General features: G+C 34.3%; 1 protein-coding gene across 2 annotated transcripts in view; it reads left to right on the forward strand.

The window, feature by feature from the left end:
* Positions 1-26,614, forward strand: part of LOC126968290 (uncharacterized) — a 185,772-nt gene extending 159,158 nt beyond the window's left edge. For both annotated transcript variants that reach the window (XM_050813194.1, XM_050813203.1), the window contains 8 exons: positions 12,201-14,028; positions 14,394-16,478; positions 16,555-16,832; positions 16,910-17,116; positions 17,888-18,177; positions 21,728-21,839; positions 24,267-24,530; positions 25,865-26,614. In XM_050813194.1, the coding sequence (XP_050669151.1) occupies positions 12,201-14,028; positions 14,394-16,478; positions 16,555-16,832; positions 16,910-17,116; positions 17,888-18,177; positions 21,728-21,839; positions 24,267-24,530; positions 25,865-25,996 (5,196 nt within the window). In that variant the 3' untranslated portion in view covers positions 25,997-26,614. The remainder of the gene's footprint in view (positions 1-12,200; positions 14,029-14,393; positions 16,479-16,554; positions 16,833-16,909; positions 17,117-17,887; positions 18,178-21,727; positions 21,840-24,266; positions 24,531-25,864) is intronic.
* The last annotated feature ends 211 nt before the right edge of the window (positions 26,615-26,825 follow it).

Consider the following 26,825-nt stretch of genomic DNA (forward strand, 5'->3'; position numbering starts at 1 on the left):
TTTATTGTGTGCTAAGTCGTTAATTCGACATTAACATCGTTTTAAGACGAAATAAGCAAAAATAAATAATAGTGAGAAAAAAAACTTAAAACACGCATTTAAAGAAAATCAATCTAAAAAGTAGAAATGAATTTGTAATAAGCATAAACTGCGAATAGTTTGATTAAGCAGCAAAAAAATGTATTTACTCGTAAAAAAGCGCTCTGAGAGAGAAGAAGCGGCGCAAGAAACTCTCCCAGCATTCTCTTTTTTGCGGTCTTTTTATTAAAATATACAATATTGTACTCTCATAGCTATTGCTATAAAATAATCATTATCTAGATAATCTTGGACTAGCCCAGACTGTTCGATCACTTATATATTTAGCTGTGGAGTAGTATAATTTACGAACTTATTAATAAAACATTTAAATTTATTTATAGATAATGCCTCAACAGAGGCTGGGACTTTATTACAAAAGTGTAAAATTTAGAGAATTAGTTACAAGCAATCCCCTAATTTCTAATGTTTTAATAATGAAATTCACTATTAAAAGCAAAAAGGTGACGATTTTCACGAGCAGTCATAAATATTTAAATTATTTTTATTTAAATCAATGACTCACAACCACTACATCTACATGTATAGGATGTATATTGAAACACATTTTCAAAAATTAACCTTCCATAAACTAGGCATAGCCTATGGCTATGGTTAAGCGATATAGTTACTTAAACATACATAAATACATATTAACACAATCACTTGGAAACAATATGCATATTTATCAATACCTATATATATATATAAATGCTTGCACCTACATCTTCCTCCTTCCTCTAACTTAGTAAGCAGGGTCACTAAGTAAATCGTCAAATTATAATATCTGTATAAATATACCATAATATATCTACTAATAGTAATATAACTACAATAACAGATCCAATATTAGGTGATGAAAAGCATAAACGTTAGTAAATCTGCGATACCAAATTTTCTTTATATAATAATTATTTGACCAATACACACTATTGCACCAGTTAAAACATCCAATATTAAGGTACAGAGAAACGTATCGAAAACCAAAACTTTGAAAGAAGTGAAATCCCGCTACGGAAAAACCATTAGTTGATGAGAAAAGACTTTCCCACTGACACGGTTTTCATACGGTTTTACACAGATTTTTAGATGGGATATATTCAATTTTGTTTTTAGGAACACATATTTTAAATTAAATCGTCTCGATAGCGCACCGCTATTAAAAAAATGATTAAATATTAACTGGCTTATCGGTCACCACAACTGAACACTTTATAAAAGAAATAAACACTGCCAATTATCAATGTATATCTATTGTGTGAGTTTTCAATTCACAATGTCAATCATAAATCCAGAAACCCCGAATTACTTGTGCCTCGCCTCGCCTTCATTAATACTACTTTCATATTTTTGTGTTGTTAGTGAGTGATATGTACATATTTTTTTAATACTAACTGCATAATATGTATGTCGTAACACGGAACGCCAGCGCCATCTGTCGGCGTTCGATGGAGTCAACGTTCCCCCGGCCGAGAGGAGCACGCTTCACTTCTTGTGCGGCCAGATGCGGTCGAGCTTGAACCATCGCGCGTTCCATAATATATCCTATAGTTGTGTTTATGTAAATTGATTCTACATTATAATTTGATTGTGTGAATAAGTTTGTTTCGTTGCACTGACATAACCCATCGACGCCCACTGCTAGAAGTCTAGGACGTTATGTACAATCTCTTAATTATACTAAATCGCCTCAATTTTTTGGTACTAAAACACGTTGAATTTAATAATATAGATAGCATAAAGAAACACATCGGAATAAATAAAAAAAAAACAGTCAAATATAAGTCGGAAGCGCACACTAAGTGATCCGTACTATTGTTTAAGATACACAACTGTGCGGTCGCAATTCAAAATTCCATTCATAATTCCATAAACCTCAAACTACTTCTACTAAATAGCCTGACTTTTTTTGGTACTAAATCTCGTGGTGTATAACATATATGATATAAAGAATACATGGGGATAAATTAAAAAAAACCGGCCAAGTGTGAGTCGGAATCGCACATGAAGGGTTCAGTACGTCTATTGTACAAGATACAAAACATGCGTGTAAGTTTTTAGTACATTTATGAATATTTTTTTTATTTATATACCTAGTCTTGCAATAAATACTGGAACAAAGAAATAACGATTCTGTTTATTGGGAGTGTTTTTGGGACGTATCTTCTCTTTCTCCGCGTCATTTGTTTCCAAAGCTGTGGCAGTGCTTTTTTATTGATAATAAGGGACGAGACGAGCAGGACGTTCAGCTCATGGTAATTGATACGCCCTGCCCATTACAATGCAGTGCCGCTCAGGATTCTTGACAAAACCAAAAATTCTGAGCGGCACTACAATTGCGCTCGTCACCTTGAGACACAAGATGTTAAGTCTTATTTGCCCAGTAATTTCATCAGCTACGGCGCCCTTCAGACCGAAACAGTAACGTTAACACACTGGTAAATTGTGCTTTAATTCACATTAAAGTATTCGAAAAGAATCCTTCAAGAAGAAAGAAAATATGCCTTCGCTTAAAACTCATTTCTATCAATATGTAATATTATGGATCAAATGTACAGAAAAGTGATAACACTCTCCGGAAGAGTTGTAAAGTTTTACCAAAGATTCGTAATGCGCTTGTTGTGACGCCTCGGGGTATAAAGTTTCGCTCAAGCGTGTATAATTCCAGCGCTGTATTCAAATTATTTTTAAGCTGTTTTGCCATCGTGTTGAGAACTTTTCAAACATCTTTATATGAAATATACAAAATTTGTATCAACAAATATTATTTGACACGTACATGTTTGTACTGGTCGGGGACCCAGTGCTCTGTTAACAGTTTACTTGGCTTTGCGTAGAGACGTCGCTTCATTGTGCGTCCTCTACCGCATTTATCACGGGGAGTGTTCCGAAGAGCTGTTTCATCTGATTCCAACCGCCAATTTTCACTTTCACACGACACGCCACAGGTTAGGATATCCTCCCACCAATCTGGATGTGTGGCGGTCCTCCACAGTGCGGTTTACATGGAACTTTCTTCCACGTACTACAAAGCTTCCTTGTGCGGTGTTTCCGGGACGATACGCCTTGAAAAAAGCAACTCGTATACTTTCCCTAAAGACTGGCAACGCTACGAAACGTTAAAACTGTTACAATTTAATCTAATTAATCCCAGAAGGATATCACTTTAAAATAACAAATTGTCTAAATACTTGGTAGAAAATATATCATAATTTTTCTATTATATCTGTGTTTGATTCTCGAGGTTCAAGGCAGCGGGATATATCTCATAACCCATTGTTATGGTTAATTGAAAACCGCACAATACCAAGAACACCAACAGCAATACAGCTGCAGTCACTAGTTTGTAGTGTATTAGAATATAATGATTAAACTGGAAATATATTGCAGACTAGCCTGCGTCCCGACTTTGCTCGCGTAGTTTTCAAACGTCTATAGCAATTAACTTTAAAGTTATTGTTCGTGACTTGCCATACGTCAGTGAGAACTACATTCAAACCGATTTATGAGAAGTAATCCATCGCAAAGCCCTTGCCAAGAGATTGCTTAAATTTCTGAAATGACTTTTATTCTGTTACTTGTTACATCCTTATTCACACCTGATACAAGTAACTAAAAACTATAAAAGGTATGAGATCAGGCTCTAAATTTCTTCAGTTCAATAAATCTTTTTTATTTCTCACCTTTGCATCACCTCCATAATACCACAAAGTAACAAGCAGTTAGTAACTACCAATACTTCAAGCTGACCCACATTTTATCATATTTCAGAATATCGCTTCACAGTGTGTTATCGGGGATTTGTTCGAAAGGCTGCTAAGTCTGTTAAATTTCAATATAAGTTGAGGGTGACTCACCATTTCCATGTGTGGCGTTTTTTCTCTAAAACGCAGTTTTCAAGGATTCTTCTTCGACGAACAAACTAACTATGAATCGAATTTCCTTGCTTGATACGACATCAGCACCTTTAAAAAAAGAAAGAAAAATCATTTATTCACTTAGGTCTAAATGACACATACGAATTTCAAAGATCTTACTAAAACTTCGGAAATAATTATTCATCTATAGTTTAATAAAAATAATATATTTAGTCCTATAAAAGTTAAAACTTAGTGATAGCTTGATTGGCCGTTTTTCCGTTGAATATAATATGTATACTGTCCCAAGTGGCTGGCCTATTGCTACTCTAATAGCTGCCCTTCAGCCAAATGCGGTCATAATAATATTGACACACTTTTTACACAAATTATCTTGCCCCAAGTTAAGCATATATATAGCCTGTGTTATGGGTTACAAGACAATGATATATTTAATACAATATACTTACTTAAACATACATATATTCATATAAACATACATAAATACATTTAAACATCCATGACTCGGAAACAAACATCTATATTCATCATATAAATGCTTGCACCTACCATGGATACGCTCTCTCACCAGCAACCTACACAAAACCTGATGGATAAATGTCTTAAGCTTTAGACAGTCGAAGGAGCGATTCCTGCACTATGCAAACTGAAACGTCGACTTATCAGCCTAAACAAACATGTCATCTGAATCATGGTGGGCATCTTAACGGGTCACACATTACTAAAAAAACACCTTTTTACAATCGGCGAAACAGACAGTAAGTGCAGAGGTTTTCTGGCCGAGGACGAAATGGTCACTCATGTAATCATGGAATGTAGCAGCATGGAATATGCAGGGGTGCAACGGGCAAAAGCCTTAGTGAATACAAGATCGCTCCAAGAAGTTTGCGTACATCCCAGAAGTGTTCTGAACTTCTGGAAGGAGTTAGACTGCTTTGAATGACTGGCCAACACTGCACGCAAAATGGACCCAACTGAAGAATCGTCCAGTCCCTCTGAAACTAGATCTGTAAAGGTCTTCGTCGGGTTAACTAAAATAAAAATAAAAATGTATCTTTTACGCAAAAATCTAATGTAGAAACACAGTTAGACGCGTTTTAATCCTTTAAAAGTGTTTTATTTAAACACATTATTATAACTGTACTGTCATTCAAAGGTACAGAACATATTGTGTTACCCTGATAGGTGAAAGATATTCATAATAGTTTTTTAAGATTATACCTTACAAACAAATTAGAATGTTAAAGATAAGTAATTATTATGAATACCTCTTTATGAGGGTGCTATAAAACGTTGATATTTTATCAATCTTTATTTAGTTTGTCTTTAGAAAAATAATATCTGGGAATATCATATTGTATTCTGGGAGTTCTAAGGCCAAATAAGCGTAGTCTGAGTGAAACACAAATCCCGATCGATTTGTCGTCCGATTCCAATCACAGCGCTGCGATTGTCTGGGACGTGCTTTGTCTGGCTTCCGGGAATCCCAGAGGACAATACTGCCCGGTCACTTTCATCTGCCTATTTCGGATCTGCGTTTTTTATAAAACTCATAGGAGTATCTAGTATATTAGAAATGACATCAATAAGAATTCTAAAGGAATCAATTTTGAGAAAATAAATGCCTTTTATGCCATATACTACTAAAAATCATATAGAGACGAGAAAATAGCTGCTATAATAAATTCTACTACTCCACAGATGAATATCTAAGTGATCCGACAGCCTGCGACTATATTATGATTATTTTATAGCAATAACAATGACAGTATACAATTGTGTATTTTATTAAAAAAAACTCAAAAAAAGAATGCTGGGAGAGCTTTGTTGCGCCGCTTCTTGACTCTCATAGCGCCATTTGTTTCCGAAACGGTAGTAGTATCTCGTATATTAGAAAAGACATTGAAAAGAATTCTATAGGAATTAGTTTTGAGAAAATAAATGCCTTTTATTAAAAAAAGAAAAAAATATCAGAAGGAATATTATGTTTACGGCTTAGATTATATACTATATCTAGATATACTATATAATCCTAAGTAAGTAAAGCCTCTTGTTGCTAGACAATCGATAGAAACAGGCCAGGTTTATTACTTTAGTATGCATGAGAAGCTACATCTTATACCCGTGTTCGTGTGCGTATATTGCTCAAAATAGAGGTTAACAGTCAATCACAATTTTTTTCGACGTTCTAGATGTATAAATGATCTAAGTTTTACGGATAGGTGGGAATTATCATGGCTATGTATTCAACGATTATGTTGATATATCAGCTGACAGACAGATGGACAGACGAATAGTGCCATTGAGCCCATGTCCCATTGAGCTCTTCAAACTTATATTCAGAGTGAAATATACTAACATACAAGAAACTCAACGGCCACTCTTATAAATCAATTAGAGTATTTAGCAATGGATGTAATAAGCATAATTAGTTTTTAAGATGCTGCATCATTGGATGCAGCATCTTTATATATCTTTGTATATTGTAAAAAATAGCGTTTTATATATCAAATATCTCATAAAATATAAAATAAACTGTTCAAATATAAATTATAGTTTATTGGATGCATCAACTTTTAAAGCTTGAATTCATTGTTCATGTAAGGATTCTTCGTGAAAGATTTATTGACCTTTGGTAATCTATTCTATATATATAAAAATGAATTGCTGTTCGTTAGTCTCACTAAAACTCGAGAACGGCTGGACCGAATTGGCTAATTTTGGTCTTGAATTATCTGTGGAAGTCCAGAGAATGTTTAAAAGGTTGAATAAATTGAATGAATTAAATAAAAACACCAATTTTGTTTTTCCTTTGATGTGTCCCCCGTCGTTCAGAAATCAAATAAAAATAATAGTTTAAAATGAATAACTATTTAGAATTTTTATATCATTCTAACTTTCTCAGGAGGTCAAAATTAAACTTCCTTAAAACACGGGTAAATAACACTTAAAAAAGGATTCCTTTCGTTTGTTTGAAGTTTGTTTTTAAAAGTTTACGTCTTTTATTTATCGATTGAGGCAGTACGAATACTGCCGGGTCAGCTAGTAACTAAAAATTAACACAAAGTCAAAATGTTGTACAAAGAAATGCAACGATGGGACAAAAATATTTTCCCATAAACGACCGAGATATGAGTAACAATTAAAAAAACACCATATAATCAAATTGGAAAGCTTCTCCACTTTAAGTAGGTTGAACCGATTTGTTCCTGTTTCGCCCCACACAATAAATTCTTGTTTCGCCCCCAGATATTATTCCTGTTTCGTCCCGAAAATAAGAAAAATTAATAATTTATTATTTTATTCTTGTTTCGCCCCACTTTTTGTTCCTTATTCGCCCCGGGTAGTAATTTATGTGTTTTACAACATGTTTTGTACGGACAGCATACAAAATATTATAAACAGGAGCCTTTTAACTAATTAAATTTTTTATTAATTGTAAGTAATAGGTTTACGAACACCTTTCATGCCATCGTTTGGTCATGGGTAAACTATTGCTCTTATATATATCTAGAATATTATTGTAATTCACATTTTTTTTCTGGCTGTACAAAAGTAACATTTTAAAAAGTGGGACGAAACAGGAATAAAAATCAACGTGGGACGAAACAGGAATGTGGGACAAAAACCCGGGCCGAAACAGGAACAAATCGTTGAACCTTATAATGTAAGAACAGCAATGCAAAGTAATACTAATAACCTGGAGTATAAGAATTGCTTGCAGTACAGGAATAGCTTTCGATAAAATCAGCTCAATTGAACCATGACGTCCACTTAAAAAGTGTCTGGTCAAAAATCAAGTAGGCTATAATTATCTATAAATAAATATGTTTGTTTGTCTGAACGCGCTAGTTATCAACCGAGTTAAAAGACATGAGGACTCAATTTGAATTACTCCGCCGTTTTTGGACCGATTAGAGATTTTTCATGTGAAATAGTACACCTAAATATCTGAATGTATTATGGAATCCATGAGGATTTGAGGGAACTTATTAACGTTAATGAACGTTATTTTCAACAACAAAATAAGTGTGGAGATGGTGACGATGCTTTTAAGAGGGGTCGGAGACGGAACTGGTAGAACTGGTTCGATCCTTGCAGGTGTGCAAATGTGCAAGAAATCAAAATAACCATAATAAATAGGTCAAAGTTAGGTCTTATTTGTCTCCACGAAACTTTTTGTTAGGTCACCTATAGTTTCTTTTTAATGAATTTGCATTTTAGCATCTCATTTGAAAGTAAACTGATTAATTTTTATACTTTTTCATTCTTTATCGTTAGGTTGTATTCTTACAGTATTGGTCCATGGTTTTTTCTTTTATATTATTCATTTGATTTTTTTACAAACAGTAATAATAAATATTTTAACACTCGCGCATGCGCGTGTCATATTGATTTCGAAAATCATTCGATTGGGTGCTAAATTTGCATATGCGATGTTTTCATTCTACATTAATTGTCGATGGTGTAAGGTGGTTCCTCTCATATGAATAGATTGGTGAGCCAAATCTATACGAGTGAATCCGCATGCAAAAGCTTAGTTAACTTAGTTAACAATAAAAGAACGTAGAAAAAATTATTTCTGAATAACAACTCTGTTGTTCGCAATGTAGAGAAGTAAAAAATAATTAATTCCGAGCGTCAACGGGACGGCCGGGTTGGAATTAGTTTTTGTTTTCTAGCTTCACTTACTTTATGTAGAGTGTAAACACAGACATCCACATTTTGAAAACACAATAAAACCTATTTAGTAAAGTTACTGTATTCTATACACTATCCACTGCGACCACTGCAAATTATTATATATTAATTATGAATAATTCATGAATTAATTGTAATTTTTCTTCAAATCTGTTCTACCAATAAATTGAAGATAGAAAAATCTACCAGTGGAATGCTCCTTTGCACCGGATGCCGGCTAGATTACGGGTACCACAACGGTGCCTTACACATGAGTGCTTCACTAATGTGTAAGCATTACTGTGTTTCGGTCTGAAGGGCGCCGTAGCTAGTGAAATTACTGGGCAAATGAGACTGGACATTTTATGTCTCAAAGTGACGAGTGCAATTGTAGTGTCCCTTAGAATTTTTGAGTTTTTCAATAATCTTGAGCGGCACTGCATTGCAATGGGCAGGGCGTATCAAGTTCCATAAGCTGAACGTCCTGCTCGTCTCCTCCGAGTACGAGAACGTACAGATGACCCGTTTCGTATCCTCCTCTTCCATTAAAAAAAGGTATTTTTTTTTATTCTTGTACTGACATCACTGCAACTTTATACACGTCTGGGTGTCTGTAATGTAATTGAAATAATATCCAGGTAGTAGTAACTAAATATAAAAAAAACTTCGATTAAAAAAACCGACTTCAAATACTAAAAAGTATAAAATAACTTAATAAATATTTAATTTAATGCATCTCTTATGCAAATCTTATACCTTTACTATTAATAAAATACTATTGTTTGTATGTGCTACCCAACGATAGGGTTTAAGTTGGTGCCTGCCCGCCTGGGTTGTTTGGTTCTAGATTAAGCTATCCCACTCAAGGTCACGCGTGGCGAGTGTAGGTACATGTTATTACATTTGGCTTAGCACCGACTTCAAACCTATCAATGGGTAGCACAGCACATATATTAATATTACAGGTACAATATTTGCATACAAGGTGTATTAAATTATATGTTTATTAAGTTATTTTATACTATTCAGTTTTTAAAATCGGTCTATTAAATGATTTTTTTAAATTATTTCCTTTTTAGTTATATTAATCAGGTAAACTATATGATTTCGTTGCTTTATATTTTCATACATTAAATAGTATTTTTTAAGTAGCTATGGGTAGGCCTACGAAAGGTTCCGCATGGCTTAAGCCTTAAACAATATACATCCCCTATTTCACGTTCTTGTGAGAAACTGAAATATCTTGAAGAGCGTTTGATAGCTATGAATTACAGGTAGCCTAAGACCCACTTATCGGCAAACGGGTTAATAATCAATAATATAAAATCAATCTAAATGAAGACCCCTAAAAAGCAGCACACAAACTATAATCATCCACGTAAAGAAAAATATTCATAAAAAGTGTTCATAAAATGAAAATTACTGGACATACGTACATAAAAATAACCGAATTGAGAACCTCCTCCTTTTCGAAGTCGGTAAATAAATTAATTGTCTATTCATCAACAATTTTAAAATCTTCTCAATTCAGCGCATACTTATTATTTTAAGTAACCTTATCGATGTTTAATTGTGTCCTATTGATAATTCAACAAAAACGTGCAACTAGCAGAAACTACAAATTTTTACCAATGGGTGGTTTTTGGCAGATTGACTCCTTTTTCTGCAAATTAGCAGTGGTATGCCACCAATATTTGTGTTTCTGTCTGCAGAGCTCGTATTTAATAAAATGACTGGACGATATTTTAAGAATACTGAACGTCACTGCTTTGTTACCTTTACCAGGTCTTGCCTGTCTAGTTCTTCTTATAATTACAAAAAGATGTCTAGCAGTTTAGTCTACATTTTCAGCATTGGTCCTTCATAAGTGAACAATATTATAATTTATTTAGATTGCAAAATATTTATCCGCTTCCATTTTAAACTTTTTTTAACTTATTTTTTTTATGTAAATAATTGACGGAATATGGCTGACCCACTAGAGCAACATTATCAGGTTATGATAACGGTTAGTTACAATAAGATCTGAATCGCGTCGCACCACAAATCAATCTAAAGGATATACATGAACACAGTCAACTGGACCTGTGACCATCACAATCAGTCTTAAATATTGAATTTTGATTGGCAAAATCTACAGAAGGTAGCAAATGAATAAAGTTTCATAAATAAGAATGAAAAGTATAAATAAAAAAAAACAAAATTGCTGTGTGTAATTTTATCTGTAGTGAAAGTATGCTTGAACTGAAGAACCTTGCAAACGAATGCTTATTATCATGCAAACAACACGCACATAATCAATGGAAAACCACTTCAAATTAAGAAGTCACTGTTAATAAGCTATGTTTGAACACAAAGGGAATTGTTGGCAACAGCCACAATGACGCTCCATCTTTTAATTGCTCCATTCTTGTTTGAATAACAAACGAATTGTTAAGTCTATTATTGAAAACAAATGTTTGAAATCCGATAGAGAATGACTTTACAAAGGCCTGTTAATGTTAAGATAACGCAAGTCTTTCCTGTTTTGGCTAGCAAGGGCTTCTATTATAATGCTTCCAAAAGTATTATATTTTTTACATATAATATTTTAAATTTAGTGAACTTTACCTGGAAATAATCATTCATATACATATTAGTTTTAATAATGTGTTGCTAAAGCTAATCTAGAAAATGTGCTGCTTTTTTCTGCCGTCAAGCAGTGATATGCAAGCATCATTGAAATTTCTGGGTTTATTACTAACAGCTCTCAAGGTGACGGGCACATTTGCGCTGCAGATAAGAATTTTGGGGTCAATTAAGAATCCTGAGCGGCAATCCTGTGCATTGTATCGGGCAGGGCATATAACTTACCATAAGAACATCTTTCTCTTCTTGTTCCTTTTTCCACATAAATTTCAAACCAAAATTCAAATATTTTTATTCAAAATAAGATTTACAATCACTCATTGAACGTCAGAAACCCATTCGAAATAGTGTGCCTCAGACTTGAGGACAACGGGCGCAGGAGACTCAGCTGGCTATTTTTTATAAAAGTATGGATTACGATGTAATATTGTACAATAAATATGTATAATCAAGTAGTCTGAGGGTGTTCGCTCCATTCCCTGTCTGTGGTATCATTAAGAATTTTCAACAAATTTCATTTTCATACAATTCTGTTAAATTTTGTAACACATTTGTTTTGTACAATTTTTGGGATCATGTTGTAAAAGCATATAAATCGCCCAATAAAAGACCTATTAAATCGACTTAACCGAGTACTAAGCATAACAAGTTTCTATTTGTTCCTAGTGTTAACAATATGACTGTCGCAGTTTCATTCATGTGCTTATGAACGTACAGAACATTATCAAGAACATATTGTGATGCAACAGTCAAAATGTTTTTTTCTTAAAATTTTTCTTTTAATGATTATTTAAGACCTAGTTTATAAATAGTGCGTATAGCCCTCTTCTGCAGCACGAAGGTGATAATAACATCGGCTGCATTGCCCCATAACAATATACACAATTCAACATAATTCAAAGCGCAGTTCTCACATAAATATTTATTTCATTTCAGGTTTATGAAACACCAGAATCGACGCGTTCGAAGAAATGGTCTTCCAAATTGAAACTTAATACATCAGGCAGTAGCAAATCTTCTGAAAAGTCCCCAGAAAGTCCTTATTTATATGGAACTATAAGTGGACCGGGGGGTTCATCGTTATCAAAATCAATGAAATATGCTGAGACTTGGCTTTATGGGTCTGTTAGGGCCCAAACGCCTCCTGTTAGATCTAATATTTTTACATCCTATCCTGAATCTCCAGGACCTGTCTTAATCAGCACACCTCAAAAACCTACACCACATAACTATGCAGTTATTTTATGTTCCTGTCCAGAATATCTCAATGGTACAAAAAAGTCCAGCTCAACCAAAGTCAGTATATGTAAGAAATGCAAAGGATCTCGTTTGCCACTAACTATAACCGATAGTCCTCGGTTACTAGTTGGTGGAACTGTTAGGGGTCCTCAGATCAATCGAGATGCTGGCTTAATGAGGGCAGGAACGGTCCGAGTTCAAGGTACTAAATCAAGACCGACTATACTTAAACCAAATGGAGATTCCGATCCTTATGATTTGATGCGCCGTAGCCGATTGGCACCACCTCACGAAACTCGTATAGGCAGCCAATTTTCTACATCACGATCACGTGCAAAAAGTATAAGTCCTTGTCGTATAAAAAATAAAAAACCAAGTCCAGAAAGTATATCCAAAATTAGAAGTAAGTCAGTTAGCCGTGTCAATGAAATCTGGGTTGAAGAAGAAGAGCATGTACTCGAAAACAAAAAGTCTATTTTGTCTTGTGACATAAACCCTTATGATTTAGTGAAATGTTCAAGTGATTCAACAAATAATTTATCTGTGGATTTTGATGAAGATTTTAATCAAGAATATAATGTGAATCCTCGAAAAAATGTTTTAAACTACAATAATTCAAATTCAGATGGTAACGTAAAAAATATAAGTGGCCAACGAATACGTATTTCAAATGAATCTAATTCAACAAATATAAATGAATCATCTGTGTATGATCCTGTCAATTTTGATCTCAAAAACTATGATTTTAAGTCATCAAACATGTCATCGGCATTAATATTACCGAATATTAAGAATGAAAATACAAATTTAGGTACCATAGGCAAGTCTAGTAGTAAGAAAATTTTAAATGCAACTACAAATCGTGCAAAACAAAAAAACCCCTCACCAAAACGTCCCCCAAGAAGAATGAGAAATATTAAAACGGACGAGGATAGTGAGAGTGACACACAAAGACTCCCTGAAAAAAACTACAGTAAAAAGATATCAAATGAGAATGTTCGTTATACAAGAAATAGAAATCAAAAACCCGATGCCATAAAATCCATTCTAAAAAAGCCTAAAAATTATGATTCAAATAATTCTTTGTTCAAAACAGAGACATCAGATGATTCGTTTGATAATAAGTCTGTAAATAATTCTCAGTTCTATCTTCCAAAGCCTAAAGATAAAAACACATTCAAATCGAAAAACACTTTAAATCGAAAACGAGTACAATTCCAAGTTGAAAATGAAATCACAAAGGTTATTTATACAGCCGAGTTGAACCTTCAAGATATTGGTACTGTTTCGAATACGAGTAAGAAAAACGAAGAGCCATTACCAAAAGGTGATATTTTAAGCAAAGCCTTACAAGAATCTCTAACAGATGACAAAGAAATTCTCGAAAGAAATATAATAAATGAAAAAGACAATCGTAAAATAAATACCAATGATGAAGAAAATTCTATGTCGTTAAATAATTTAGCACCTATCATCGAAAAAGAAGAAATTAAGATAGATGTTGTGGAAGTTAATACTTTACCAGGTAATTTTTATATAGTTCATATAACATATTTTAGAATTTATTTTTGCAAGAGTTTTTATAAAAAAATAATATAATTAATAATGATTTCAATTATAACAGTAAATTAATTATGTATAATTCATATTTACATTCTATAATATCGAATAGATTGTACCTTATATATTTCAAAAAATGTTCATATTTATATAAAAAAAGTTCTCATACTCGTATCAGTTTCAATTTACTGACGTTATTTATTTATATGAAAAATAAAGATATAATTTTAACGAATTCTGCTATGTTAAATACACATAAAACTACACATATACTCATATCTTTATTTACAAATATGATTTTAATTGAATTCATGTGTGTTTCAATTTTAGATAACAATTTACCGAAAGTACCGATACTACGACGTTCTGAATCGGAAAGGTTGACTTCAACGATAACGATATCACCGCCCAAATTTATGGATACAATGGCCTTGAGATCTAGATCTAAACATGGCCATACTAGCCAAGTCTTTTTGGAGTCACCTTCTGAAGCTCCTATCGTATCAAATATAAGTAGTACAAAAGCTGTTAATAATGATGCTTGTGAGACGAGTGCTAGTATGGATAATGAATCCGGAAACTTAAGCGATAGCAGTGAGATAACCAAAAATGTTCTAAGAAATTTGCGATGTGCTGTGTCACAATTACCAGAGCCTCCACCGAGACTAAAATCTAAGTCAAAGAGACAGAATTACGTTAAAACGAGATTTATACGAAAGAATTCTTGTAGTTCGACAAGCGATGAATGGTCAGACTCAAATGACGGTGAACAAAGAACAGTTTTACGAGTCAAACAATTTGATTCTGATGAAGAACAGATCAAACAAGTGGCAAGCTTACAAAAAATGCCTGAAAATGAGCCAAGAAAAACATCAATACAAATAAACGGAAACGAATGTTATTCTACAATGAATGTCAATAGTGACACTCCAATTTATTTATCTTCAGTTGTTGTTAATGATGATTCTAGTAAGTCCTGTGCTTCTTATCAATCAGGTACTACCGTTACAATAAGTGTTGGATCATCTTCAAGCGAGGTAAAAAATTTAAAAAGTCAAGTTTACCTAGGGGCAATTTTTTCTAACGAATGCGATAAGGTTGAAGATGGTAACACCTATGAAGAATATTTCAATGAAAATAGTACACTTAATAATTCCAATAACATGTCGTCTATTCTAAATGATCCCGTTGAGGCCATCAAGCGTAACTTAATACCACATGTCTGTGGCAAAAAGGATGATATTGTTTCACAAGCTACTATTAATCTTGCAGTCCGTAGCAAAGAAGATGAGAGTAAACAAAATGCAGATAGTGGAACTCTCGTGCCTAAGCTTTTTGATGACCCATTCTTTGCTCATTTAGCGGAGGGCCTTGACTCTGATTTAGTGAAGAAATTGATTGAAAATTCATTAATAAAACTCCAGGAAACAAAGAATCAAGATCAAAGTAATAAAATGACCATTGAAAAACTCATAGAATGCTCTCTTATAAATATGAAAGAAGAAATGAACAAAACAGGAGAATCGTCTAATAATAATAAAGACCAAACTAATGACAACCCTGTTAGTAACAATAATTTGGTTGCTACATCTGTTTACCCGCAGAATGATATTAATGTCTGCTCTGCTCCCTATGAAAGTATGGAGTATGAAAGCGGTGCAACAGGAGTATTTTCAGATTTGGAACCTATGTCAGACTGTTACAATGCGTCTGCAAGCGAATTGTCAACAGAAGATGATACAAATTCAACAAGGTCTAAATTTTATCAGATGTTGGTAGATGCGGCAATTTGCGACATAGAAACTGCAAATAACACTGATGAAGATCATCACTATGAATCCATACGTTTGAATAGTGATCCAATTTATGAAGAAATAGGAGATATGCCACCACCTTTACCTGTTAACCCACCACCAAATTCATTATCAATGATAGATGATGAAAAACGTAGCGGATCCCGTTCAATATTTGAAGGGGCTTCTAAGTATGATATTTTATCATATTTAGTCGATGCTAAGGAAAGGGGAATAGACGATGAAGAGACTTATATTACCCACTTTGATAACTCGCAAGAAACACAAGTTCTGGATAAAAATGAAAAAAACTTAAAGGATGACATCAAATCTCATTTAGGAGTAGAAAGAAACACGAGTCAAATATCTCACACATCTGATTCTAGTGAAGATAATTCTCTTATAATTAATAATGAGATAGTTGAAAAACCTATCGTTTGTAAAAAGCCATCTGTTGAGATAGAGCGGAATGATTCTGGTGTGGGTTCAGAAACCAGTAAGTCCTCAAGAAGTCGATTACAAGGGAAAAATTCTCCTAGAAATTCTATTAGCGACAAAGATACGCCTATACACTTGTGCGAAGATTGCGACACGGCAGTTGAGACGCAAATTACTGAAGAAGGTATGATAATATTATTTTTGTGTTAAGAATTGCATTTTCCTTAAAATTTGTACAATTAAAAAAAATATATTTTCAGGATCTATATATGCACCTCTTGTCTGTAGAAAATGTGCCAAAAAACGGGCGGAAAGAAAAGAGATAATAACAGAAATTGTGGAAACTGAAGAAAAATATGGACGTGATCTCCAAATTATACTGGAAGAGTTTTATAAACCAATGCTGGTCGCTGGTTTACTTACCCAGGAGCAGCTAAGTGCGATATTTTTGAACGTTGAAGAACTAATCGATAATAACCAGGTTTTGTCGGAAAAGTTGAGAGACGCTCTTGAGATAGCTGTTGAACAGGGTGATGAGGTATAAGACGCAGTTGTGGCATTTTATTGCGTATTGAAGTAATTTGTGATATTAAATGAATTTATTTTTAATTTTAGGACTTATTGACAGTAAATGTTGGGAAAATTCTACTGGAATGTTCCGGAATTTTGACAGCGTTTCAGTCATATTGTGTCAAACAAGCAGGTGCGGCACTACTTCTAGCAGGGCTGGAAAAGGAAAAAGAATTATTGAGAATATTTTTACGTGTTTCTCAAATGGAAAACACCGTATTGAGAAGAATGAACCTCAATTCATTTCTTATGGTAAGTCGTCACGAAACTGTATCATTAAGATTTTTTATTTAGTTATTTACATATTATATTAAAAGTATTTTCTTTAAAGTCATTGAAGAAGAACTGATTTGTTCTTCTTAAATAAGCTTTACGCTAGGCACTTTATTAAGGAAACAGAGCCAAAACAAAAAAAAGGTGAATTTTGTCAAACTGTTTGTACGAGCATCACCCAACAACAATCACTTGGCATTGATACAGCCTTCTTTGATACATTGCTGGAGGTTTAATTTAAAATATAATATACATTTAACCACAGGAAAATGTGTTATACCCGCATTTTTTTATTTTATAATGGCTGGATCTCATGTCTTACCTTTTCAAAACTAAGTAGATTTCAGAAATTAAAAAGAACATATTCTCCATCTGGTCCTGCCACTCCATTTTGAGGTGGTTGTGAGTGGCGTTTACGTTGCACTGGTCTCCCATGATATACGTCTCTAGTAGATTTGGTCGTGTGATAAAATATCTTCGCGTACCCCTGTTATATTATGGTGCATAGTGGAGGTAACATAGCGACGCACGATCGCTACGTTTTCCATACGAGTAACCAACCGGTCAAGTCTGGCCCGTTCGTGCTGTTGTTGTTAGACAGGAGCGTGACTGTACTTCAATACAGAAGCCCTTAGTTACCTCTATAGGCCTTAGCCATCCCTGTTCTATTTTCATCCCGGGGAAGCAAAGGACATAAAAGAAACTTATTATTTCATTTGATTTAATTTATATACCGGAGATTTATTTCAGGTTCCTGTTCAGCGAGTAACAAAATATCCACTTCTTCTCTCGCGGCTGTATCGTGCAACTGCTTCCTGCGCATCGGAGAGGGAGGATGTAAAAAGCGCTCAACGTTGCGTTGAGTCGAGACTCGAGGAAATCAACGCAGCGGCGGCGGCAGCTGCTGCAGCAGCAAGGGACGTTCCTCTTTGGCGAAGGCTGGCAGCAGCAAGACGAACAGCACATGACCTGCATGTAGCTGATATAAGGCTCAGAAAAATGGCTGTTGACGTTTTGGATTGGAATCATGATGACGCTAGGTAAACTCGCTGAATAACTTCTAGTAATATTAGTGATTGTACACAATAGTTGTCTAGATCCTCCTTTGAGGTTGAAGGTTTGATAGGTATTATATTGAACGTAGTTATTGGCCCTGGTCTAATTAGTAAAAGATCACGCCGATTGCGTTAACTATTTCTCCCATAGAGGAGAATTGGCCGATAAATTTAGTAACGAGAAATTTACAGTCTCCTTAGGATCCTTTCTCGTATTATTAACGACGACCTGAAGCTTGATGCTTATCTTTGATTTATAGGACATGCCCTTAATCTATACCTACAGTTAAAGAGAGTGCCTCAACCAAAATACTTGTAGTCCGGGTAAGCGGGTGAAATGTACAGAAATATCCATTAGACTTATGAAAAAAAATTCACAATTGAAGAGCAAAATGAATGAAGGACTAAGGCAAAACAACAAAGTGTACACTTATGGCTCCAAACAAGCTTTACAAGTGGACGGGATAGTGCAACGTGGTGATGATCCTGCGTCCGTCGTAGTTTGGTGGGGGATGTACCTTCTGGATGGATCGAAATAAATCCCAGCCTTTGTTCAAATGCTATCCCTACATTCAGTGTTCTTAAATATTTGGCTGAGCGAGCAGCTAATTAGGTAATTTTGAATTTGCTTGGAATATACACATTATTTCAGTGGTAGAATATGAAATAATATAAAGAAGTAACTCAATGTCGCTGATATTAAATATAAGTTAGTAAATATGTCATGTCTGTCAGGTCATTTATACTAAAGTATATTCTAAGTCCATGGTGTAAACTCCTTGGAAAAACAGCCTTTATTAAGCAACAAAAAATAAGTCTGAGCAAATCAAAGTCCATCGCGTGTTACTACCTAACCCAATATGTAAAATTATTCGCCGCTCACTTATCCCATACATTTGATAAAAGCTCCTTCTAACAACAGAAAGTGCAATTCTCGGTTCTGTTTAGGGCTTTAAGGCTACAAAACGGCGATTACACCTGTAATGAGCGTATTACTCTCAGTCACGAATTGAAACCTTTCGCCGACAATTTAGCGGAAATGCTTCTATTTAACAATAATTACTGTGATTAAAAAACATGGCGTGAAATGGCTATATTTTCTGAAGCTTAAGAAAATTACGACAAGCTGTAAAATAATCGTAATATTTAGATTTGCATATTTGAGTTAATTCTTAATGTCTATTTAAAATAATGTGCAGAGTAAGGAATAGCCACATAAAAGTAACAAAAGTAACTTTAGTGCTATCAAAAATAGACAAGGCAAGTGGAGATGTTTGGTTACGTGATGCTCAGCACCCAGGAGAAATGGAGTAAATTGGTAACCAGAGATAATAGAAGGAATGGCCGCAGCACAAACGGTAGGTTGTAATTGGGGATAGGAAACCGTTAGAGAATGCCTTTGTATCCTATACAGTCATGAGTTCACTAATAACGGCTAATTTATTTAAATGATATTTTTAAGATCTATTTTTAAAAGCAAATAATCGTTACTGGTGGGAGGCTCCTTTGCACAGGATACCACAACGGCGCCTATTTCTGCCGTGAAGCATACGTGTGCCGTGACACATTACTATGTGTAAACATTACTGTGTTTTGTTCTGAAGGGCGCCGTAGCTAGTGAAATTACTGGGCAAATGAGACTTAACATCTTAGCTCTCAAGGTGACGAGCGTAATTGTAGTGCCGCTCAGAAAGGGCAAGGCGTATCAATTACCATCACCTGAACGTCTTGATCGTCTCGTCTCGTATTTTTTATAAAAAAACCTATCAGTTAACTTAATTAGTATTTAAAATATAATATAATATTTACCAGTACGTTTATAAGGAGCTTATGCCTTCAACTTCTTGTGACGGATTTTTGAAATGGGTCCACGGCGATTATAATAAAACTGATTATTATGCCCATCTGGTCTCTACGTAGACGCTTTGAGCTGTTATAATATCATGTAGGACATGTCAACGTAACCGCTTGTAGTTGTTATAGTAATTTTTGAAAATTTGTACTAAAATAGGTGTTAAATTATCATTAAAGACATATTTTGTACTATTATTTAATAAAAATAATTTGATATTTGTTAGCAGCGTGTCATAAATCTAATATTATAAAATTGGGATAAAAAATGAGACAGACCATACAAATTTAAATTTACATAATAGGCATTATTACATCAAAATCTCGAAGATCTTGTAAAACAACATAAATATTTTATTGGTAGATAACTGTTATAAATTATTGTAGATAACCATTAAGAATTAAACCTTATTCTTAGATGCCATTAAAAAACCTCACAAGAGTATTTTTTGCTGATCTTTCTTGTTAACGCCCTTTCCCTGCTCGACGTTCAACAGGCATATACTGCGATAATATTTACAGTAAGGTTATTTTTAGTTACATTTTTTATATTAGTAGGAGAAAATAATTGCAGTAAGCGATTATTTAAATCTTAAAAATAATAAACACAATATGAATAACACTATAATATTTATTATATAACAGCAAATCATCAATTCGTTATAAAACAATAATTATTTACAATAATCAATATGATTGGTTATATTAAGAAATAACTAAAACTAAGAGGAAGTGTAATAAGTGTGCCAGTATGGCAACATATCCGCGTTGGATAAAAGAAAATAACATAATATTTATTGTAATTTAATAATTTTTGTTTGATGAACGATTTTTTTATAGAAAAGGAGGAGAACTGAGAGTTAAGTTACCCTAACTTGTAGTTTCCTTCCTTCCACCTTCTTTAAGTGATCACAGCCGCCGTAATTCTCTTGTAACACCATAGGAATCACAGGAGCGTTGCCGGCCTTTATGGAAGGTGTACGCACTTTTTTTGAAGGTACCCATGTCGCATCGTCCCGGAAACACCGCACATGGAAGCTCATTCCACATCTTTGTAGTACTTGTAGAAGAAAGCTCTTTGAAAACCGCTATGTGAAGGAACACATCCAGATTATCCTAAGTTTGTGGCGTGTCGTGCGAAGGTTGAAATCGGCGGCAGAAATCACAATGTCATGTTAGGAAATTTTAGTCTATTTGATATTTAATTATTGAAAAAATAATTATTGGTAACAAACAAAACATACATACTCACGTCCTTGTCCCGTCGAGGTAGGCAGAGACAACAGAACGCCACTAGCTTCTATCCTTACAAACCTCACACGCTTCCTCTACAGTAAGTAGTAGTAGTGAGTAGTAGTAGTAAGTAAAGTAAGAGGGTGAAGTTGGTCCCTAAAATTTTCGGACATTTGCGACATTCGTTATTTTTTTTGGTTTGTTCGTCCATTATTCAGACAGGCAAAGGGTTCAAGCCTATACAGCCGTATTCGTTATTAAATAATTAATTGTCAATGCCATCTTTGCAAGATTTTTACAATATTGTCCTTTCTACAAACTTAGAATAGAAGGAGGAATGAATAATTTTAAGGATTTTTGCTTTATTACGCTAAAGAAGTATAACTTCTTGCATGCATACATAAGTACAGACATACCTTTTTTAATATTGCTGTTATGTAATAATTCACAGGTTTGCAATGGAGGGAAAGCTACTGTTCACTCAGCCGAACGACAACAATTGGCGCAAGGGTCGCACTATTAAATTGATTTCTATTAACGCTCTTTTGGTAACTAATGGAAAGGTAAGATTTCTTTATACATTTATAGCGCAATTTGAAAGCCCTTATGTAAGCCTAGTGGTTAGTGACCCAGACTACCTAGCTAGTGGTCCCGCGTTCGAATCCCGGTGGACACATTTATATTATGAATATGGATATTTGTTCCCGAGTTATGGATGTTTAAATTTATATTACATAAATATAATGTATATTATATTATATTTGTCGTACAGGGTTAATATTATTATTATATTTTTTATGAATTAAAAATCCGCACCGCACGAATTAAATTCATAATAAAATGGAATTTTTGGTTTACTTTGGTTTTATTTATTTTACACGGCTTTACTCAGACGATTCGGAGGTCCTTCATCAGGGTGCTCGCTTTTTTGCTCCGACAAACAGCGAGTACCTAATTCTGGTATAAATAAATAAAGTTATTAATTTCTCACGAAAGTTTTAATAATTTACATACTTTGATATTTATCGTTCTATGTTTTCACGAGGTAGTCGTAATAACATGGTATGGTGATATCAATAGGAAATAACGAACGGATCAAATGATCTTTTTTTTATGGAAAAAGACGACAAACGAGCGTACGGGTCAACTGGTGTAAAGTAATCACCGCCACCCACATTCTCTTGCAACACCTGAGGAGTCACAGGAGCGTTGCCGGCCTTTATGAAAGGTGTACGCACTTTTTTGAAGGTACCCATGTCGTACCGTCCCTGAAATACCGCACAAGGAAGCTCATTCCACAGCTTTGTAGTGCGTGGAAGAAAGCTCCTAGAAAACCACGCTGTGGAGGACTGCAACACATCCAGGTGGTGGGGATGATATCCTAAATTGTGGCTTGTCGTGCGAAGGTGGAATCGGCGGTAGGAATCATCTAAAATAGCTCTTCGGAACACTCCGAAATAATGCTAATGATGATGATGAAAATGATGATCTAAAAAAATTTAAAATGATCTAAAACCATTTGGATGTTATTGTCATTACGATGCATTCTAAGGCCTCACCTTATGAAGAGAAATAGGACGTCAAAAAATATAGATTCAAAATAGTTGAAACTATTATTAAACTTTACAATCGCTATTATATCTTAATTGAGCAAGTATTTCCTAATGATGAAATTGATACAATATCTCATTAATATCTCAACAGTGTAGGAAACTTGCTAATGAACTTGGTAGTACAATGCTGACCAGTTTAACATTGTATAACTTGTGAAGTGGTTCCATGTTATGTTATTATTCATATCATCGCTGTACCAGCAGTTAAATTTCATGATGTTTTGATATTTCTCTTTCTCGATCCAAAGTAGATTGTTTTATCATAAAATTGCGATAAGATTCTTATGGTTGCATATCTAGATCTTATTTGTTTATCTTATGAGTACCTTCGTTATGTAAGAAGTTTGTACTAAGTCTAGCTAAGTTGTGTAACAAATGAAATTGGAAATGCAAATGTTTATAATATAATTTATCTACCCATGCTTTAAATCCTCTTTTAAAGATTCAAAAATAGTTAGCTTATTGCGAACATCAAAACATCTAATGTCGTCATAACCATTACATCATCCAAACGAGTGTTGTAATGAAATTCAGTACAATATGATGTCATCCGTTTTCATAATAACACTCCTTTGGAAGATATTATGGTTACTAGGACTGGCTTTTTTAATAATAGCAGTAAGCTAACTATTTCAGAATCTTGTATAGACGATTTATATTATGGGTATAGATAAAGTCTTGTATGCAATTGTTAATAATTAGGTGTTAAAACACTCATGTGATACTATAATAGTATCACATCACCTAGATGAAACCACATTCGTGTTTTAATACCCCTTATTACACCATTTTACCAGTGGGAAGCTCAGGAAGCCGGCTAGATTATGGGTACCACAACGGCGCCTATTTATGCCGTGAAGCAGTAATTTGTAAACATTACTGTGTTTCGGTCTGAAGGGCGTCGTAGCTAGTGAAATTACTGGGCAAACGAGACTTAACATCTTATGTCTCAAGGTGACGAGCGTAATTGTAGTGCCGCTCAGATTTTTTTGGGTTTTTCAAGAATCCTGAGCGGCATTGCAATGTAATGGGTAGGGCGTATCAATTACCATCAGCTGAACGTCCTGCTCGTCTCGTCCCTTATTTTCATAAAAAAACAACAGTTGCTTATATAACTATAAATGTACAGAAACATTACCATAATACAACGCTCTTTATTTGGTGAGTTAAGACCCATATTTAAGACCACTACTAACTGGTTAGTTAGTATGTTTTGTGCTATGGGAGATTGCTACATTTAATTGAAGAAACGACCCTTAGGATCTACTGTAATAATAAAAAAAAATATAAAATTATGTTAAAAATTCTGTCAGAGCAATTTCGTTACTTACACACAAAAATGCAGACATTTTCCATAAAAAATGAATTTGATTGCAGCCAACGAATACGCACAAAACGAACGAAATACGGGAAACGAGAGAAGCGAGAGATCGCGAGGCGAGGGAGAAGGAAGGAGAAGCTCTCTTCGCTCGGAGTGGAGTTAGAGAAGCAGCACTACTGCTAGTGAGAGAGAAGGCAGGACGATACACGCTACAGCGGGAACCTCTGTTCTTGGATCGCTGTGTCGTTGCCGCGGATCACGAGCCGGAGCACTTCTTTGAAGTTCATGAAATTACTACGAAGGATTCATTTATTTTTAAGGTATCACATTTTTCATTTTATTTTTTACTAAATATATACTACTTCAATTTTGCTGCTTATATATTCCTTTAAAGAAAATTGTAAAATCTTTTCTGAAGTTATTTTTCTCATGTACTTATAAGCATATGATAATAAATTTCCTAGTCCTTTCTTTCTATACTTGGAATACTTATAACTAACATTATTATTAGTGAATGTTTTTACTAATTAAATACTTCTGATGGTAGGTACTATTCTCAAATTGTTTTGCAAGTGAGCCATCAGTTTTTTATTAGCACTCTTTATACCTAGACATAAAATAGACGTAAAATGTTCTCGTCCCAAATACCACGAAAGTTTTCAACCAGTGTGTGTTGCCAGTGATGACTTACGGTACGCAGACGTGGTCGCTAACTATGGGCCTTATCTCATAAGGCCCATAGCTCTTGGTCGCTCAAAGGGATTGCCCTTTGGAGAGGGCTATGCGCGGAGATTCCCTTTCAGATCGAATAGTAGGAGAACCAAAGTTACTGACATGGCCCAAATGATTGTGAAACTGAAGTGGCAGTGGGCAGGGCACATAATTCGACAGACAAATTCGTACTGGAAGACGCAGTGTTGGTAGGTCACCGACAAGATGCACCGACGATCTGTTGAAGCTCGTCGGAATACGTTGGATGAGGGTAGCGCAGGACCGATCGTCGTGGAAATCTTTGGGGGAGGCCTTTGTCCAGCAGTGGACGTATTCCGGCTGATGATGATGATGATATCTAAACAATTATAAAAATGTTCATAACCTGTTTTGGGTCTTAAATATTATCAGTTTTATCCCTGTTAGTCCATTAGACATAATATTTAAACTGCCATGAAAAATATGTTACATCTTTCATTAGTTGAGTTTATACAGCTAACGCATACCGGAGTTAAACCTATTTTCTTTCATTTTTGAATGCATTTATCGTAGGGATTTGTAATAATTCATACCTAATAGTAAAAGCTAAGATAAAACCAATTTAGTTAGGGTGTTACCGGAGGCGCTTCTCACAATTCTTCCCCTTACTAGCGACGGAGAAGCTCATCGAGAGGTAAAAGGAGACTTTTAACGGCGGGGAGGATGTTCAAGCGTTTAAAATCGTGCGTGGCGTGTACTTCGAAACGCGTCAATACTTTTATAACTTTACCCACAATATTGTGTTTGCATCTGTCACATTGATTTTATAGACACCTTATAGTTGTTGCTCGCATCTTTATGAATAAAGCTTCAATTGTAATTAACGAGTACTTAAAATAAACCGTTTCTCCAGTGTACGAGTAACGTACATAGCTTTTTTTAATGATGGTTTTTTCTTTTACAGTCTGAGGAGAGTTCACGCACGCGCACTTGGTACAGACAGCTTCAATACCACGCACAAGGTGCTGGAGCCTGGCGCAAAAGACGAAACGCCTTAGCCAACATCATGATTAACCCCATGCTAACGAGAAACTAACATGCAGATGTCATCCCCACCTAACATAGATGATATTAATGTTGCATTTCATAAAAGTGCAAATTTTGTTATTTAAATATATTACGTTTAAATAATTAATTCTTCAAACTCCCAAAATCGCTGTTAGTTAAACAAGATATGTTTCCTTTATGTTTTATATCTTCAAATATTTTACTAAGCATTCCTAATTATTATTATTATTGTAAAAATATTTGCCACTAGATAAGTTAGCATATACCAAAATTTCATATTTGCCCTGTTATATTTAAACATTTGTAAATAAATTATTGTAATAACTGTGATATACTGACATAACGGAATCTCGAAACAAAGTTATGCCTAAGAGCCTTTTATTTGCAATTGTTGTTTTAGAAAGGGAACCGAAATGATATTATTGTAATAAGAAATATAATTCTGAACATCAAAAGCTTCCTGACTAGTCTTAAGATATATTTAAAAAAAAATAAAAAAATATTAAAAATAGTTGTATTTATTGTATGTATTGTAAGTAGCTTATACTATTTTTTGCATAAAGATATAAAGTATATGTAGATTTGTCTTTTAATATTGTTTTAAGTATATGTGAGGAAAATGGAAATAAATTAAATATTAATCAAAGCTTTTATTTTTTATTATTTGTTGATCTTTGTATATCTGACATTATACTTATAAATTAGACATTTAAACAAAGATTAAGGATTGGTTTCCGCTGCGCTATACGGCAACTATTAGATGCTTGTGTGGCGGAGATGGCACCATTTTGACACTCAATGGCATCTTTCAAATATTGTAACACGTGCTTCGTGTTATTTTCATTGAAATTGATAAA

This window comes from Leptidea sinapis, chromosome 1 (assembly GCF_905404315.1).
Source record: "Leptidea sinapis chromosome 1, ilLepSina1.1, whole genome shotgun sequence".
Classification (NCBI taxonomy): domain Eukaryota; kingdom Metazoa; phylum Arthropoda; class Insecta; order Lepidoptera; family Pieridae; genus Leptidea; species Leptidea sinapis.